Below are 20,024 nucleotides of genomic sequence, written 5' to 3'. Positions count from 1 at the left end.
CATTTTTAGCCAGGATTCCTAGAATTATAACCCAGACATATTTTGTGGCAACAAGAACATTAAATCAGAAATAATAATTTAGACGCATTGCTTAAATATCAAGGCACTAACCAATCCTGTGCAGAATAAAGTCTGCAACTGAAGCTTTAATGCTTTTGAATAACATCTACATAGAGTCCACTCAGTATTTTGGAGTCTTAATTTTTCTTGGTTTTGGGATGCTTGGTATGAACATAGCAAACATGAGTGAGTAGTTAATGAATTGTAAATAGAACACAGAATATAATTTAAGTGAGACTATCTAAAGATGTTAACAAATTGTTTACTTGGGCTTGGATGACTGACAGCTATAAAAAAATTCAGAACAATGTTAATTCAAAAGGTTTGATGCCTTTTTGTTTTTTTTAATATAAAAGTACCACACTGGAAATGGAAGTTCCACTGCCTGGTTACTGTAAACACCATGTAGAACAATAAACTTGAATCAGTTTAATCATAAAATTGTTTGTAAAGTTGATGACAGTTACCTTCCAGGAATTTCACAAGCTAATTTCCTATAACAGGTTGCTCTAAAAACTCTGTTTCAGAGCTACGAAACGGGTCATCAGGAAAGTCTAAGAGTTCCAGCAGAGCAGATACTTGCTGCTGTTAGAAGTTCTTTAATGTTTCTGTAACACCACAGTAAATTTTATTTATAATTCTCCAGAGATTAAAAAAATGGCATCTATACACAATCACCACTTGCAAACACATTGCTATGGCAAAAGCCTTTAAAACCACAAGCATATTCCAGTAACTCTACATCCATTTATTGCTGTATTCTTTGTAGAATGAATGTATCAGTACAACAATTCCAAAAGGTAAGTTGCCAGATCAAAAAGAAAATCAAGTTCCAATTTTTCAAAAGCAATTTTCTATTTTAGATCACTTTCTATTTACACATCAAAGTTAACACGACATTGATTCCAGAATGTCACGAGAATTCACACCTTCTCTCAGGAGTACATGGAGCATTTTGTTTCTTCATGTTTCAATTCCTTCTATAGTCTCTGTATTTAAACTGAGATCAGACAGAATTTCTTCCTGCCCCTCATGTTCAAACTGACTCCATGAAATGTCATTTACCTGAAGAAAAACAAATCCAAAATAGTTTTATCCAAGGTTACTGCTAAGCACAAGAATCAGATGTAAAGAGAGAAAATTACACACAGGAATTGAATTGTAATGGTTCTACCAGAGCATGAGTACAGACTCAATAATCATAAAGCAAAAGTGACTTTGCATCATATGACAGAGAGATACTTTATTACACTATACACATTTTGAATTCCCATAGAGGTGTTCCCCATATTGATCCCAGTGATTGTACCTGCAGTTGTGTTTGAAGTTCCTCCTCTGTGAAACAATCAGTTTCATCCTGTTCCAAGCTCCATTGCACAGACACCTTCCCATTCCCTACAAGAAACAGAGATGGAGGCGGGGGGGGGGGGGGGGGGGGGGGGAAATCAGTCCTCACCCCTACAGCTGCAGAAAAAATAACAGCATCTCAAACATAGGATTCATAGAACTTTTAAATTGTCAATAAAAAGCAGCATGTCTGATATGGATATATAAAGAGCAAAAACTTTCCAAGATGAATGCAAGCAAATAAAGGCCAGGTAAAGACCAGCTAGTCCATCAAGCCTATCCCATACAGACAGGGTGTGTGAAGGTTGCACTTTCACCCCCATTCCTCCCCACCAAAATCATGCAATCTCTTACAAGTGGCAAAAAGGAAAAAAACTCAAGCCAATTTAAAGAAAGACATGCATTTATTTAGCCCCTTTCATGAATGACCTCAGGACGTCCCAAAGTGCTTTACTACCAATGAAGTACTTTTGGAGTGTAGTCACTGTTGTAATGTAGGAAATGCAGCAGCCAATTGCGCACAGCAAGCTCCCACAAACAACAATGTGATAATGACCAGATAATCTGTTTTTAAGTGATGTGGATAAATGTTGGGAGAACTGCCCTTCTCTCCGAAATAGTGCTATGGGATCTTTTACCTGAGAGAGCAGACACGGTCTTGGTTTAATGTCTCATCTGCAAGACAGCACCTCAGACAATGCAGCACTGCCCCAGTATTGCACTGTAGGGTCAGCTTAGATTTTAGTGTTCAAGTCCCTGGAGTGGGACTTGAACCCACAACCTTCTGACTCAGAGGTGAGAGTGCTACCCACGGAGCCATAGCTGACACAATTTAGGAAAAAGAAGCTATAGGAAATTTCTCTCCAACCCCCAAAGGCAACTAACCTTGCTCTAGGAGACCACGGTAACTGATATTAGCCCCCAAATTCCCACAAACCTTCAAATAGCTCGAGATGCTTTCCACTTATAGGAATTTTTCTATCTCCCTTTTAAATGCTTGCATCGAATCTGCACTAACCACACATGGTGGTGACTTACGAGAGATTGAAGACACACTGCAAAAAGTACTTCCTAGTATCTAATGTAACACCATGCTTTCATAACTTGTACTGGATATGCCCTAGTCCTCCACCTATCTAGATCAAGTAATCCATCACTATTTTAAGGACTCCAACAAAGGGTCAGGTGGAGAAAAAGAGCCGGTGGGGGTGGGGAATAAAAAGCCGTAGGGTTACATTTCTGCACTCAAAATGCACCCAGTGACCGGATATCCATCCAAATGCTTTAAGAGCGTTTCACAGCCAATTAATTATTTTTCAAGTCACTTATTCAGGACTAATGCTGATAATTTATCGAAAGCTGCTCGAGCAGCTATGTCCGACTTTTGCCCTTAGAGAATAGCTGTTTCATAGTCATCCTTTCCGCAGAGTTGCTCGAATTTTCACCATTCAACATTTCTCCTGTTCCGAGGGGACCCAATCTGTCGGCCACCTTGACATTTTGAATCAAATCTGTTCTATATTTGGGCTACTTCCAAAAAGCTAAAAATGTGCAAATTACAACTTTACCCAGGACAACAAGGAGGATTTTCTGGAATGCATCCGATAATGCGTTCTGTGTTGCAGCCTTTTGAGCCCTTCTGAGTTTCAAGACAAAATTCAGTGGATCTACAACAGAATACGTTATTTTCATTGATAAAATACTTCTGATCAACCGAACAGTCAAGAGTAATATTTTGCTGCAGACACATTCGAAAGAAGAATTTGCATTTAAATAACACCTTTCATATCCTCAAGAATTCTCAGAGCATTTCACAGCTGATTAATTACTTTTGAAGTGTAGTCACTTATTGAGGAAAACAGCAACTATTTGCATACAGTGAAATCTCAGACATCAAATGAATCAAGTAACTTTTTAAAATTGGTTTACATGGTGTCAGCTGAGGAAGAACTCCACTCTTCAAATAGTACTATGCGATCTTTTACACCCAATAGAATAGACAGGTGGAGCCTCCGGCGATAGCCTCATCCGAAAAACGGCACCACTATCTAATGGTCAGGACTACAACCCTTTTGATATCATCACCCTCCCACTCCACCGTCTCCCCAAAAACCTGGGAGCACCAAGGCTAATTGTAACACTCCAAGCATGGTGCTGGAGGCCATTCGGCCCATCATGTCTATAACTGCTCTGGAAAGAGCTATCCAATTAGACCCACTGCCCTGCTCTTTCCCCATAGCTCTGCAAATTTTTCCTTTTCACGTGCAGGTTGAACCTCCCTTATCCAGAACCATTGAGACTTGGCCTGCTCTGGATATGGATTTTTCTGGACAAGGGGTGGTCACATTAAATTGGATGGTACAGGTACTGAGCAAGGGGATATCGAGGCAGGCTGGCTTGGGGCTGGGAATGCGGCAGAGAGATCATTGGGGGGGGGGGGGGGGGGGAGATCGCGGGGTCAGGACAGCGATTGCGGGGGTCGGCAGCGAGGAAGGACTTCAATTTGTTCATATCGGAGTTCTGCGCATGCGCCATCCGGTGGCCGGGAATGGATCTGGACGAGGGGTGGTTCCGGATAAGGGAGTTCTGGATAAGGGAGGATCAACCTGTATATATCCAGTTCCTTCTTGAAAGTTACTGTTGAATCTGCTACCACCATCTTTTCAGGAAGTGCATTCTAGATCACAATAACTTGCTGCATAAAATTATTTTTCCTCCTCTTCCCCTTTAGCTCCTTTGCCAATTATCTAAATCTGCATCCTCTGGTTATCAACACTCCTACCAGTGGAAACAGTTTCTCCCCATCTGCGCTATCAAAACCCTTCATAATTTGGAACACATTTATTAAATCTCCCCATCTGCTCCAAACAGAACAATGCCAGCTTCTCCAGTCTATTGAAGTTCCTCATCTCTGGTACCATATTAGTAAATCTCCTCTGCGATCTGGCCAAGGCCTTCGCAGCCTTCCTATTGCATGGTGCCCAGAATTGGAATACTCTTTGTTTCTCTGATTTCTTTAACGCCTCTTTCGATTGGCCGATGTAAATATCTCAGCCATCCAACACTCTCCTGTTTTTCCTTTAAACAGATGACAGGTCATTCCAGATACTTTTCTGTTTTTTTTCCCCTCCCATTTGTTCTGATTCTATTAAAATGCTTGTTCCTTTCTAGTTTTTTTTGTTCATTTGCGAATGACTATGTCTAAAACATTTAACTTGTCTGTTCTCTCAGCAGATACTGGCTGACCACTGTGTTGCTACATTTTCTGGTATCAAATGGAGTCCATATTGGTTATATACTTTATTTACATACTATGGGCCCAATTTTCTCCAACCCCTTTTTTCGGCGCACTTACCCTGAATGGGCCGAACATAGTACAGTGGGGGGGCGGAGCAACAGCCCAGCGCAGAAAACACTGCCGGTAGCTGTCCACTTGCGCAGTGCAGTCTGTGCGCATGCTCCTCGCCCTCCCAGCATGTCCTGCAGGCTGTGAGCAGAACCCGATGCTCGCAGCCCCTATCCCTGGCCGAAGGGACACCCGATGTTCGCCTGGTGAATGGGGAATATTCTGCAGTATTTATTCAGGGTCGCTCAGAGTTGTCAGAAACGGAGTGCAAAAGTTGGGAATGTGGCAAGTGGGAATTCGGTGCAGAGAGGGGAAGGAAGTTCTGTTTTTGGCTTCAATACTTGTAGTGGTTCATGTTACATATTTAAATATTTCATATAATCTACCTATAACTTAAAATAGATCAAGTAATGAGTTAATAAACTATAAGCTAAGTTGATTTAATAGATGTTGAAAGGTTGTTTCCCCGGGCTGAGATTATCCACCTTGGACCCAAGAAAGATAGATCAGAATAAATGGTGTGCAGCTCGGGACTATGCTGCTTTAAATGTACTAACCTGCGCCGAATTCTTAACTGCCCGCAATGTTTTTCAGAGCTGGCCACATACGCTGACCTAAGTCGATTTGGAGCAAGTTTTATCTGGCCAAAGTGACATAAATGGCTGGGAACGCCCCCTTTTTGAAAAAAAAACTCAACTAAAAAAAATCGTACCTAATTGAGTTACTCTGGAGCAAATTTATTGGGGAAAATGGCGTTTTTTTTAAACTTACGCCAGGAAAGCCAACTTACTCCAAAAAAATTGAAGCAAGTCATGGCCAAAATTGGGCCCTATAATAGTTACATTAAGTGCCCAAGTGTTATATAAAGGATTTGTATTCAATGACAAGTTGCAAACAATGTTTGTGTTTTTCTGAATATCAATTGTATCAATGGAGGTGCCAATTTGCCTCGGTTAGTAGCACTCATTTCCTATAGTTGTCCTATGAGGAGAGATTCAGTAGACTGGGCCTATACTCTCTCAAGTTTAGAAGGAGAGGTGACCTCATTGAAACGTAAGATTCTGAGGGGGATGGACAGGGTAGATGCTGAGAGGTTGTTTCATAGAATCATAGAACGGTTACAGCACAGAAGGAGGCCACTCGGCCCATCGAGCCCGTGCCGGCTCTCTGCAAGAGCACCTCAGCCAGTCCCACTCCTCCACCCTTTCCCCGTAGCCCCGCAAATTTTTTCCCTTCAGGTACTTATCCATCTCCCTTTTGAAAGATAAGATTAAGTCTGCCTCCACCACCCTTTCAGGCAGCGCATTCCAGATCCTAACCACTCGCTGCCTAAAAATGTTTTCCCTCGTGTCACCTTTGGTTCTTTTGCCGATCGCCTTAAATCCGTGTCTTCTGGTTCTCGACCCTTCCACCAATAGGAACAGTTTCTCTCTATCTACTCTGTCCAGATCCCTCATGATTTTGAATACCTTGATCAAATCTCCTCTCAACCTTCTCTGCTCCACGGAGAACAACCCCAGTTTCTCCAGTCTATTCACGTAACTGAAGACTCTCATCCCTGGAACCATTCTCGTAAATCTTTTCTGCACCCTCTCTCGGGCCTTCACATCCTTCCTAAAGTGCGGTGCCCAGAATTGGACACAATACTCCAGTTGAGGCCGAACCAGTGTTCTATAAAGGTTCATCATAACTTCCTTGTTTTTGTACTCTGTGCCTCCATTTATGAAACCCAGGATCCCGTAAGCTTTTTTAACCGCTTTCTCAACCTGCCCTGCCACCTTCAGCGATTTGTGCCCATATATCCCCAGGTCTCTCTGTTCATGCTCCCCCTTTAGAATTGTATCTTTTAGTTTATATTGCCTCAACTCGTTCTTCCGACTAAAATGTATCACTTCACATTTTCCTGCGTTAAATTTCATCTGCCACGTGCCCACCCATTCCACCAGCCTGTCTATGTCCTCTTAAAGTCTATCCCTCTCCTCCTCACCGTTCACTATACTTCTAAGTTTTGTGTCATCTGCAAATTTTGAAATTCTACCCTGTACACCCAAGTCATTAATATACATCAAGAAAAGCAGTGGTCCTAGTACCCATGGGGAACACCTCAGTAAACCTTCCTCCAGCCCGAAAAACAACCGGTCACAACGATCTGTTTCCTGTCACTTGGCCAACTTCGTATCCATGCTGCCACTGTCCCTTTTATTCCATGGGCTTCAACTTTGCTGGCAAGCCGATTTCCCCTGGCTGGAGAGTCTCGAACTATGGGGCATCATCTCAGGATAAGGGGTCTGCCATTTAAAACTGAAATGAGGAGGAATTTCTTCACTTGTGAATCTGTGGAATTCTCTGCCCCAGAGGGCTGTGGATCCGGAGTCGCTGAGTATATTTAAGGCTGAGAGCGATCAATTTTTGGAGTCTCCGGGAATCAAGAAATATGGAGATCGAGCAGGAAAGTGGAGCTGCCATGATCTTATTGAATGGCGGAGCAGGCTCGACGGGCAGTATGGCCTACTCCAGCTCCTATTCCTTATATTCTTGGCTCCAAGTCAGGATATTACGAGTTCAGACTTTAGTCCGGAGTCTGAATTTAAGGCAGACACTCCTGTAGGGCACTGAGGCAGTGCTGCATTGCTGAAGTTGTTGATGGAGCAGGAAGTTCTCTTGCTGTACTGACCAATATTCCTCCCTCAACCAACACCATCAAAAAACAGATTAATTGCAGTTTGTAATATCTTGGCTGCAGCATTTGCCTACATTAAAAGCAATTAATCTGAAGCATTTAGAGGATTATAAGGAACAAGATAACAAATATTTCTCATTCAAAGCTCCAGTTTACTTCTTACCTGTTGCATCTTGGTCAAATTCCTCAGAAACCCCAATACCTCTGCTACACATGCCGCAATTTATGAATTTAACTTCCATAATGCAAAGGTATTTTATGTTCTTTTTCTCTGGCTGAATCATTTCCCGTGGATTTTCTTCACATCCATCTGAATCAAAAATATTCTGGAGCTGTATATTAAAAACAGTGAATGAAGACAGTGAATTGAAAACTAGAACACAAACATGTCCCTCAGCACATACAACAATTTAGACAGGAATTGGTGCGCGATAACTTTTATAAATAAATACAGCACCAGATGCTTACCTTGTATTCCTCAAACATGGAGTGAAAGCACATGCTGTACACATTTTGGGACAGTTTGAGCAATCTCCATATCAAAACTATAATGGGTTTTTACTATAATGCTATTTACAGCATTTTTACTCTTTAAAAAAAAAAATAATTAAAAAAACATTTTGAAAAGCCTTTCCCGAAGGCACTAACTGGGACCATTTTCTTCCATCGATGTTTCATCGATGCAAATGGAATGTTGTCCTTTATTACAAGAGGATTTGAGTATAAGAGTAAAGACGTCTTACTGCAATTATATAGGGCCTTGATGAGATCACACCTGGAGTATTGTGTACAGTTTTGATCTCCTTACCCAAGGAAGGACAGATATACTTGCCATAAAGGGAGTGCAACAAAGGTTCACCAGACTGATTTCTGGGATGGGAGGGATTGTCCTATGAGGAGAGATTGAGACTCGGCCTATATTCTCTAGAGTTTAGAAGAATGAGAGGTGATCTCATTGAAACATACAAAATTCTTACAGGGCTTGACAAGGTAGATGCGGAGATGATGTTTCCTCTGGCTGGGGAGTCTAGAACCAGGGGTCACAGTCTCAGAATAAGGGGTCGACCATTTAGGACTGAGATGAGGAGAAACTTCTTCACTCAGAGGGTGGTGAATCTTTGGCATTCTCTAACCCAGAGGGCTGTGGAGGCTCAGTCTTTGAGTATATTCAAGACAGAGAGATATTAAGGGAATCAAGGGATATGGGAATAGTGCAGGCAAGTGGAGTTGAGATAGATGATCAGCCATGATCTCATTGAATGGTGGAGCAGGCTCGAGGGGCCGAATGGCCTATTCCCGCTCCTAATTCTTATGTTGCAACTTTTGTACTTCATGTTACGCTGGTGGTTGAGGAAAAATAGCTGCTGATTGCTCTCATGAGGGATGCAAGGGTGAAAGCCCCTTTTTCTATCTCTTACTCAAAATCCTTAATTCGGACCTTGTTTACTTCAACTGATTGCAGCTGTACAAGTAGTTCCTCATTCGGCGACATCAGCTGATGCGCACAGTTTCTGTCTAATCTAGTGACAGGTTACCATTCATGCGAATAGTAGCTACATTATAAGCAAACTAAGGTACTGCAAGATGACAGCTTACATTTGTGAAAAGCACCTCACATATAAGAGAACTGTTCAAGTATTTTACGCTAATGAATAATGATTTGGTACTGAGCAGGAGAAAGTGAGGGGTGTTGGGGCAGGGTGGAAGAGGGTCTTTAAGAGGTTTAAGGCAGGGGGGGGGGCGCGGCGGGGAGAGCAGTAGAAAAGCAAATACACCAAAGGAGGAAATTCCAGATGGTAAGGCATAGTGACCGAAGGAGTAGCTGACGATGGTGGAGGGAGTAGGGCAATAACCTGGTGTCGGAGGAGCAGAACGAACACATGGAATAATGGTTGGAGGAGATTGTGAAAATAGGGAGGGGCAAGACCTCGGGGAGATTTAAAGTGAGGTTGAGATCTTGAAGTTGATGCTGTGGGTCACAGAGAGCCAGTGGAGTCGAGCAAGGATCGGATAATGCTATACAGCACAGTCCGGGTCCGGGTGAGGACATAAGCTACAGCATTCTGGATGGCTTGTAGTTTATTGAGAATGGAGACAGGAAGAACAGCAAGAGAAATCTAGCCTTGAGGAGATAACGGTTTTCAGGAGCAGAAACAGACATTCCAAACATGAAAGAAAGTAATCCCAGTGACTGATTGTAAAGGGGGAGGGGTAGCAGAGAAACGGAGCTGAGGGATGAGCACTATGCAAAGGTTCCGTACCTCTGGGCTGAACCAGAGGTAGTAACTGGTGAGTGTAGGTGGTCGTTGCAGCTGAAAAGGATGGCTCTGGTCTTTTCCAATTTTAAACCGGAGGAAACGACAAATCATTCAGATCTTACTGCTGACGAGGCAGATGAACTCTGTTGGAACAGCCATGGGGTCCACTGGAGGAAATTTGGTGTAGAATTGAATGCTGTCAACATGTGGAAACGGACCTCATTCTTCTGAATGTGAGCAAAAGGTAGCATGTAAACAATGAAGCAGAGGGACCACCAAGACAGAGCTCCTGTGGCACATCACAGGTGACCATACCATCACGACAGGAAATGCCAATCCAGGCAATGTAATGTCAATGATGCAATGGGAAAGAATGGAAGCAGGAGTGATCACTGAATCATAGAATGCTGACAGCACGGAAGGAGGCCGTACGACCCGTCGAGCCCGAGCCAGCTCTCTGCAAAAGCACTTCAACTAGTCCCACTGCCTCGCCCTTTCACCGTAGCAATTTTTTTTCCTTCAAGTACTTATCCAATTCCCCCTTTTGAAAGACTTAATTGAGTCTGCCTCCATCACCCATTCAAGCAATGCATTCCAGATCCTAACCACTCGCTACATAAAAAAGCTTTTCCTCATGTCGCCTTTGGTTCTGTCAAATTGAAATTCTATTCCCACTAAACTGCTGGCCAGCCAACTTCCTTTTTTGGCTCCCATGTTAGCCGACATTGTTAACAGTTCTCTCTCCTCAGGTAATGTTCCCCTCTCCTTCAAGTCTGTGGTCATCACCCACCTACCCAAAAAAACAACCCTTGATCCCACTCTGCTTGCTAGCTACCGCCCCATCTCTAACCTCCCTTTCCTGTCCAAAGTTCTTGTGTGTGTTGTCGCCTCCCAAATCCGTGACCATTTTTCCCTGAATTCAAAGTTTAAATCCCTTCAATTTGATTTTCGCCCCTGCCACAGTACCGGGACAGCTCTCATCAGACACAAATGACATCCTTTGTGACTGTGACAAAGGTAAACTACTCCTCCTCGTCCTCCTGGACCTGCCTTCAGCCTTTAACACAGTTGACCACTCCATCCATCTCTCCACCATCGTCCAGCTGGGTGGGACTGCACTCGCTTGGTTCTATTATCTATCTAATCGTAGCCAGAAAATCTCCTGCAGTGACCTCTCTTCCCACTCCCGCATTGTTGCCTCTAGTGTCCCCCAAGGATCTATCCTTGGCCTCCTCCTATTTCTCATCTACATGCTGCCCCTTAATGATATCATCCAAAAACACGGAGTCCGTTTCCATATGTACGCTGATGACACCCAGCTCTACCTCACCACCACTTCTCTCGACCCCTCCAGGGTCTCTAAATTGTCAGACTGCTTGTCCGACATCCAGTACTGGATGAGCAGAAATTTTCTCCAATTAAATATTGGGAAGACCGAAGCCATTGTCTTTGGTCCCCGCCACAAACCGCGTTCCCTAACCACCGACTCCATCCCTCTCCCGAGCATCTATCAGAGGCTAAACCAGATTGTTCGCAACCTAGGCGTCATATTTGACCCCAAAATGAGTTTCCAGCCACATATCTGTGACATAACTAAAACTGCCTTTTTCCACCTCTAACATTGCCTGCCTCCACCCCTGCCTCAGCTCTTCTGCTGCTGAAACCCTCATCCATGTCTTTGTTACCTCTAGACTGGACTACTCCAACTCACTCCTGGCTGGCCTCCCACATTCTACTTACGTAAACTAGAGCTGATCCAAAACTTGGCTGCCTGTGTCTTAACTCGCACCAAGTCCTGCTCACCCATCACCCTATGCTCGCTGGCCTACATTGGCTCCCAGTTAAGCAACGCCTCAATTTCAAAATTCTCATTCTTCTTTACAAATCCCTTCATGGCCTTGCCCCTCCCTATCTCTGTAATCTCCTTCCACCTCATTGCCACGGAATGGAATGTGGAGGAGAATTTTGAAAAAAAAGTGTGGTTAGTACTATCAAGTACAGTGGAGAGTTATTGGAGGATAAAAAGAAAGTAAGCCACAACCAGTCAAACTGGATGCCATGGTGACTTCAATCAGCACGGAATTGCTGCGCTGGGTAGGATGGAAGCCTGATTGGAGGGCGTTGAATAATAGAAGTGCAATTGGAAACAACAGTGCATTCCAGGACTTTAGAAAGGAAGTTGTAGATGGGGTGATAGTTGGGAAGAAGGGTAGAGGAGAGCAGAGAGGGAGATGGGAGCGGCTGGAAGGATGATGCGGAACAGGCAACCAAGCAAATGCCCCCAACTCTGGACATAAAGGTGCTCTTCAGAGTTGTCTAGATGGCGGATGCTATGTGACAGATTACCCAAGGAGACAGTTTATTGTGGAAGAGAGAAATTTAAAGTTGGTTCGTTCCCCAGGATGACTTTACATTGTAAGAGGACTTGAACATGGAAAGGAGGGGACAGTCGAGCATAAATTGTAGTTGGAATATTCACCAGGTATGCTCGATCTCACTCGGCATTCGGATTCGAGATCAGGGAGATTACTTTTACAAGGAGAAGCAATGGGTATGGGAGACTGTCCAGGATTGGGTAGGGAGGACATGGGCATCAAACAGGAGGTGAGGCAGTTATGAAAATCAGCAAAAGGTGTCAATGTCATCCCAAGTAGTGGGCCAGGGACGGATGAAGTTGACATGCAAGGAAATCAAAAGGTAGCTTTTTTTTTTTCCAGGTGCAAGATGAAAGTGCAAGGATTTGAAACATGCAGGAGGATAAGGTAGTAGGGAGATGGAGAGATTAGGAAGTGATCAGAGACTTCTGCTCAAAGATCGCAAGACCATGTGTGACAATCAATGGGGTGTGTGGACAGTAATTGATGTGATGAATGGAGGGAGGTGAGGAGGGCAAGGTGCCATGGGGAACAATGTGATTTGTAAAGTATTGCAGTAGAAGTTTACCATATAACATATCAAAAATGGACTGCCTAGTTAGTTTCAATATACTTATATTCTATCCCAGCTAGCCACTTACTAACTCATCTAACAGACTGAACTTTTCCCACTTGGTTGGAATTCCGCAGTGTGCAAAGAAATGTAGTGCATTTTTTTCTAAATACATACGGAGTTATGAATTGTTCTAAATGCAATCTGACGTGTTATGTGGCATTGTTCAGAATTCTTATTTTTTTCTTACTGCAATTATGCGACTGGACCATCCGCTGAAACCAAGGTAGTAATTCGCCAATTCCTGGCATTTGATGCTGCTTAGAGAAAGTTGGTGCTCATGGAATACTTTCATAGACCGCTGCTTTGTGCACATTTGAACCTGTACAAGAATTAAACACACTGTAAATTACAAATCATCTTTACAAGTACGTAAATAATTTGCTAAGTAGCATAACATTTGGCTAAGAAATTCTAGAAGTAACAAAATGTTATTGTAGCAAGAACGGTGCCTAAAGCGGGCCAGGGGATTTAGAAGGGAAAACAGGGTCTAAGGTCGGAGTGTCTATTGACACATTGTGTCAGCCAATGGGTTGGAGGTGGGGCGGGTCTGGACTTTCAGCAAACAATGCCTATCTACTCAGCAAACAGTCTATTGCAGAGTGTACAGGTTGAACCTCTCTGGTCCGGGACTCTCTGATCCAGAAACATGTGTGGTTCGGCATCGGTGGTGGAACAGCCACTTTCCTGGGCCTGGGCTTGGAGCTCACTGGTAAGCGCTCCCGTAACGCTCAGCATCTCTCTCTGCTTCCTCATTGTGGAACTTGATGGCACAGTAAAGGGGCGTCAGACCTGAGAAATGACCAATCACCAACATGCCCCGCCTCTCCTCCCTCCCTCAGCGATTACCAGCACTGACCTCCCGTGGTTCGGAAAATTCTCTGTTTCGGCACCGGTCAGGTCCCGAGGGTGCCGAACCAGAGAGGTTCAACCTGTATTTAAAAAGGGTCTGCGGCAGAGAACTTTGGACTGAAACTGCAGCAACTTCTCCTGCATGATTTCTCCAGTAAAATGCAGTGAGTGGAGGATAGTCACATACAAATGTTGTGCATAAAATCAATCCCAGTCACATACAGCAGTGTGGTCTCCAGGCGAGATTGACCAGGGAATTCTGGCCGGGAAAAGTACAGCCATCTAAAGTTGCTCCAGACGATCGAGCCAAGAGTGTGGTGCTTCAGAATATACTTATAATCAGTGTTCCAGAAGTAGAGGAGATGGGAAACATGGATGGGTAGGCAGAAAAGCACCATGTCTGTATGCCTATAAGGACAGCTATTAATGGAAGCATGACAACAAAATGTTGACATCAGGTTTTACCAATAAATGTTCACGTATAAAGTGTTGCTAAAAAATCATGACACAGGAAGTAAGAGTAATGTGTACAGGAAGTGCTTGCTATACACAAGACATTAGTTAATCACCCGTGGCATTGCACTTAGGGAATCAAGACCACATGTAGTCCTTTAAGTGGAAGGCGAATAATTGGACCAGGGTGTGAAATGCAATTACGTCTCAACTTTAAAGTCACACATCCTATCTTTATCTTTATATTTCCATTATTTAAATTCATACGTCCAAATAACCATGTAAATGTTCACCCCATAACAACACCCTCCTGTCACAGGTGGTACTGCAGTACCTCTATTGGAGGAAGGGGGTGGGGTAATTAATGTTCACGTTGGAAGTTATAATGGAAAAAGTTGACAGATTTGTGCAAAAGGTTTTTAAAATGATAAGTAGGAACTAAGGAGGAACAGAGAGCTTTAGGGCTCCATGAACATAAAAAAAGACATGCATTTATATAGCGCCTTTCACGACCACCGGACGTCTCAAAGCGCTTTACAGCCAATGAAGTACTTTTTGAAGTGCAGTCACTGTTGTAATGTGGGAAATGCAACAGCCAATTTGCACACGGCAAACTCCCACAAACAGCAATGTGATAATGACCTGATAAACTGTTTCTTTGTTATGTTGATTGAGGGATGAATATTGGCCGGGACACTGGGAATAACTCCCTCTTCGAAATAGCGCCATGGGATCTTTTACGTCCACCCGAGAGAGTAGATGGGGCCTCAGTTTAACATCTCGTCCGAAAGGCAGCACCTCCGACAGTGCAGCGCTCCCTCAGCACTGCACTGGAGATGTCAGCCTAGATTTTTTTTGTGCTCAAGTCCCTGGAGTAGGACCTGAACCCACAACCTTCCGACTCAAGAGGCGAGTGTGCGACCAACTGAGCCACAGCTGACACGATCACATAAATCACAAAGCTATTGGATACGTACAAAAACATTTAAAAGGGGAATAGAATTTTGGCCCCCATCTCAAGAGGGGTGGAATATAAAAGGAGCAGAAATTATGCTACAGTTGTAAAAAGCTGGACCCCATCTGGAGTAACTGCATTCAGTTCTGAGCAATGAACATCAGGAACGATATATTAGCCTTGGTGCAGTGCAGAGTAAATTCAGCAGAATGATACCGTAGCTAAAAAGGTTACATTATGATAGATTAATTGGACTAGGCTTCTATACTTAAGGGAATACAAAATTAAGAAGTAATCTAATGGAGCTGACAGGGTATAGAGAGAGAAACTATTTCCTCTGGTGGGAGAGCCCAGAACAAGGGGCCATAACCTTAAAATCAGAGTTAGGCCGTTCAAGGGCGATGTCAGAAAGATCTCCTTCCCAAAGGTTAGTGTAAATGAAAAAAAATTATTAAGGCTGGATCAATTGAAAATTTCAAAAATGAACTAGATTTTAAGGTTAAGGTTATTGAGGGATATTGGAGCAAAGACAGGTAATAAACTTGAAGTACAGATCAGCTATGATCTAACTGAATGGCGGAACAGGTTCGAGGGGCTGAATGGCCTACTCCTGTTCCTGTATTCCATTTATTCCCTGGGAGGACAGACGCACCAACATTAGCGTCCTCGACCAGGCCAACATCCCCAGCATTGAAACACTGACCACATTTGATCAGCTCCGCTGGGCAAACCACATCGTTCGCATGCCAGACACGAGACTCCCAAAGCAAACGCTCTACTCGGAACTCCTTCATGGCAAACGAGTCAAAGGCGGGCAGAGGAAACGTTACAGGGACACCCTCAAAGCCTCCCTGAAAAAGTGCAACTTCCCCACTGACACCTGGGAGTCCCTGGCCAAAGACGGCCCCAAGTGGAGGAAGTGCATCCGGAAGGGCGCTGAGCACCTCGAGTCTCATCGCCGAGAGCATGCAGAAATCAAGTGCAGGCAGCGGAAAGAGTGTACAGCAAACCTGTCCCACCCACTCCTTCCCTCAACGACTATCTGTCCCACCTGTGACAGGGACTGTGATTCTCATATTGGACTGTTCAGCCACCTAAGGATTCATTTTAAGAGTGGAAGCAAGTCTTCCTCGATTCCGAGGGACTGCCTAAGATGATGATTCCATTAACCGCTAGTTAGTCAGAGTGTGCAGCACTGCAACACACTGGCCCATAATTTGTGGTCAGCGGTGAAATGACGGCGATCGCCACTGATCTTGAACAAAGCTGCCTACAGAGATCTCGCAATTTCTATGGCGAAACCCTAAGCTTCCTCGACGTGAAATTGACTGTAGCGCTGTCAATAGGGGATTCCTAGCGTAGAACAGCAGTGATGTCATCAAGCTATCTAAGCAATCACATTGAAGAATTCTCAAGCAAGCAAACCAGAAAATAAAAGCATGGATTATCTGCAGTTTAAAAAAAATGTTTCAGTTCGAAATAAAGATTGGGACATACACATGGGGACAAGGTGGAAGCTGAAATATCATGAACAAACTTTAACAAAAAGGTTTTTTTTTTTTAAATCAGAGAAGTTTGACATTCCACAAATATAAAATTAGTTTTTCAGGGCCAGAATGGTTGTTTAGCAGTTAATAAGCTGTTCATAGAATCATAGAAATTTATAGCACAGAAGGAGTCGATTCGGCCTGTCGTGTCCATGCCGGCCGACAAAGTGTTATCCAGCCCAATCCCACTTTCCAGCTCTTTGTCTGTAGCCATGGAGGTTACAACACTTCAAGTGCACATCCAAGTACTTTTTAAATGTTATGAGGGTTTCTGCCTCTACTACCCTTTCAACCCGAGTTCCAGACCCCCACCACCCTCGGTGAAAAAAATTCTTCTCAAATCCCCTCTAAATCTCCTACCAATTACTTTAAATCTATACCCCCTGGTATTGATTTCTCTGCTAAGGGAAATAGGTCCTTCCTATCCACTCTATCTAGGCCCCTCAATTTATACATCTCAATTAAATCTCCCCTGAGCCTCTCCTCTGTTCCAAAGAAAACAATCCCAGCCTATCCAATTTTCCTCATAGCTAAAATTATCCAGTCCAGGCAACATCCTATTAAATCTCCTCTGTACCCTCTCCAGTGCCCCAGTTACACCTATTCCAACGAGACAACATTTAATGCGGTATTTACCGGCGATATTAGCGAGGAAAAGCTCAAGTTTGTGTCAGTTCCACTGACTGCCAGCTGTAAGGGAATAACTGACAACGCCAGGATTTCCCCATTTAGCTGCACACGCACTAAATCCTGAAGTTACGGTCAGATTCAGAGGGGTAATGATGGCGCACATGCTGACAGGTTGCTGTCATTACCCACCGCAAATTCTGGACCAATAGATTTGATTCCACAGAAATAATAAAACTAGTAAAAACATTCAGGACAAACTGGAATTTTACAATTGATTACACACATTACTGCACGATTGAATTGCCATGTATTTATGGTCCTGAGATTTGATATGAATTGAGGAAAATGTCTTGCTTTAATTCATGTCAGCTGTGGCTCAGTGGGTAGCACACTTGCCTCTGAGTCAGAAGGTTGTAGGTTCAAGTCCCACTCCAGACACTTGAGCACAAACATCTAGGCTGACACTCCAGTGCAGTGCTGAGGGAGTGCTGCACTGTCTGAGATGCTGTCTTTCGGATGAGACATTAAATCGAGGCCCCCCTCTGCTCTCTAAGGTGGACGTAAAAGATCTCATGGCACTATTTCGAAAAGGAACAAGGAGTTATCCCTGGTGTCCTGGCCAATATTTATCTCTCAACCAACATCAGTAAAACAGATTATCTGGTCAATATACACTTCAAAAGTATTTCATTGACTGCAAAGCATTTGGGACATCCAGTGGTCGTGAAAGGCACTATACAAGTGCAGGTTTTTCCTTTTTTCTTTTTCCAGGTGCATTTCAGACTTGCCATTGAAAACTGGGTTGCAAGTAGATAATGCAGAACGGTATTAAACTAAAAAAGGAAAAAACTAAGTGAAATAAAGGCTACAAAGTAAGGGAATCGGGCTTAATGGAAGTCTGTAGGAGTCACAAAACACTATTGGAACAATGCTTTATTCTGGAGGATATGGACAATGGAAACCCTGTTGAATGAGACCTGTGGTACTCAAAGTGAACGAGGATTTGATTCCTATAAAATCCAGGTAATTTTCAATTTATGCTCACCTTCAAAGGAACCTCTTGAAACAAACACTGCTTATTTGTACCATTCAGGGCGCTGCTAGCATCCACCGCTGAATAGAATTTGACAACGGCGTAATAACCTGGTTCGGCGACGGCAGCATTCCTGCACAGCCGCACAAAGTAAAGGAGTCCAAATTCAGAAAATACTTTGAAAATGCAGTCCTATGGACACAGAAAAGAACATTGGTAATTCAGGGACAATTCTCCCTCTCTCCTCCTCCCCACCCCCCAATCAGTGCCTGTTCACTCTCCAATCCCTTCACCCCACCACCCCCTCCAGCAGCGTCTGTTCCCTCCCTCAATCCTCCACCCCAGCAATGGTTTCTCTCTCTCTCTCTCTAACAGTGCCTGTTCTCTCTCTCTCTCTCTCTCTCCCCCAGCAGCGTCTGTTCCCTCCCTCAATCTTCCACCCCAGCAATGGTTTCTCTCTCTCTCCCCCCTCCAGCAGTGTCCGTTCTCTCTCACTCCCTCCCTCCAACAGTGCCTGTTCTCTCTCTCTCTCTCCCCCTCCCCACTTGTTCCCTCCCCAATTCCTTCTCTTTTCCTCTCCCCGGGACTCACATAAATTGCTGCCTCGGATTCTCTGGGGAGAATATTACAGACAAACAGGGTTTTGTTATTCCCGATGGGGAATTTAAAATCCACAACTTCTGCCTGAAACGGACTCAGGACACTGAGAGCCATGAATCTATCCCAGGCCTACACTACCAGATCTGCTGCTCGACCGCCTCAAGCGCCAATCCAGGCCGCCTGCCAGTCACGCCGGTTTCCATGGTGAACGCTTCTCCGGGATTGGACAGGGGCTTAGCCCCGCCCTCTGCTGGCTCAACCTCCTGATTGGCTGATCACACTGCAGTGGCAGCAATGAAATTTCATTCATTCTTTGGGCTGCGAGCGTAAAAAAAGACTTGCATCTATATAGCGCCTTTCACGTCCCAAAGTGCTTTACAGCCAATGAAGTACTAACATAGAAAATAGGTGCAGTGGTAGGCCATTCGGCTCTTCGAGCCTGCACCACCATTCAATAAGATCATGGCTGATAATTCACCTCAGTACCCCTTTCCTGCTTTCTCTCCATACCCCTTGATCCCTTTAGCTGTAAGGGCCATATCTAACTCCCTCTTGAATATATCCAATAAACTGGCATCAACAACTCTCTGCAGTAGAGAATTCCACAGGTTAACAACTCTCTGAGTTAAGAAGTTTCTCCTCATCTCAGTCCTAAATGGCTTACCCCTTATCCTTACACTGTGACCCCTGGTTCTGGACTTCCCCAACATCTGGAACATTCTACCTGCATCTAACCTGTCCCGTCCCGTCAGAATTTTATATGTTTCTATGAGATCCCCTCTCATTCTTCTAAACTCCAATGTATAAAGGCCCAGTCAATCCAGTCTCTCCTCATATGTCAGTCCTGCCATCCCGGGAATCAGTCTGGTGAACCTTTGCTGCACTCGCTCAATAGCAAGAACGTCCTCCCTCAGGTTAGGAGACCAAAACTGAACACAATGTTCCAGGTGAGGCCTCACCAAAACCCTGTACAACTGCAGTAAGACCTCCCTGCTCCTATACTCAAATCCCCTAGCTATGAAGGCCAACATGTCATTTGCCTTCTTCACCGCCTGCTGTACCTGCATGCCAACTTTCAATGACTGATGTACCATGACACCCAGGTCTTATTGTACCTCCCCTTTTCCTAATCTGGCCATTCAGATAATATTCTGTCTTCCTGTTTTTGCCACCAAAGTGGATAACCTCACATTTATCCACATTAAACTGCATTTGCCATGCATTTGCCCACTCACCTAACTGTCCAAGTCACCCTGCAGCCTCTTAGCATCCTCC

At 44.0% G+C, this 20,024-nt stretch overlaps 1 protein-coding gene across 2 annotated transcripts; it reads right to left on the bottom strand.

The window, feature by feature from the left end:
• Positions 1-793: 793 nt before the first annotated feature.
• On the bottom strand, positions 794-18,942 carry rdm1 (RAD52 motif containing 1). Of its 2 annotated transcripts, XM_070864514.1 has the most exons (7): positions 18,741-18,941; positions 18,162-18,341; positions 12,870-13,001; positions 7,597-7,765; positions 2,976-3,074; positions 1,370-1,455; positions 794-1,125 (listed from the first exon to the last, which is right to left on the bottom strand). In XM_070864514.1, the coding sequence occupies exons 1-7, from the start codon at positions 18,861-18,863 to the stop codon at positions 1,024-1,026; spliced, it is 891 nt and encodes a 296-aa protein (XP_070720615.1). In that variant the 5' UTR covers positions 18,864-18,941; the 3' UTR covers positions 794-1,023. The 2 variants fall into 2 exon arrangements, with proteins under 2 accessions (XP_070720615.1, XP_070720617.1); XM_070864516.1 differs by lacking the exon at positions 2,976-3,074 and having other exon boundaries at positions 18,741-18,942.
• Positions 18,943-20,024: the final 1,082 nt, after the last annotated feature.

Source organism: Pristiophorus japonicus, chromosome 21 (assembly GCF_044704955.1).
Source record: "Pristiophorus japonicus isolate sPriJap1 chromosome 21, sPriJap1.hap1, whole genome shotgun sequence".
NCBI lineage: Eukaryota > Metazoa > Chordata > Chondrichthyes > Pristiophoridae > Pristiophorus > Pristiophorus japonicus.
Note: the sequence above shows the minus strand (reverse complement) of the source record. Positions and strands in the feature narration are given on the sequence as shown.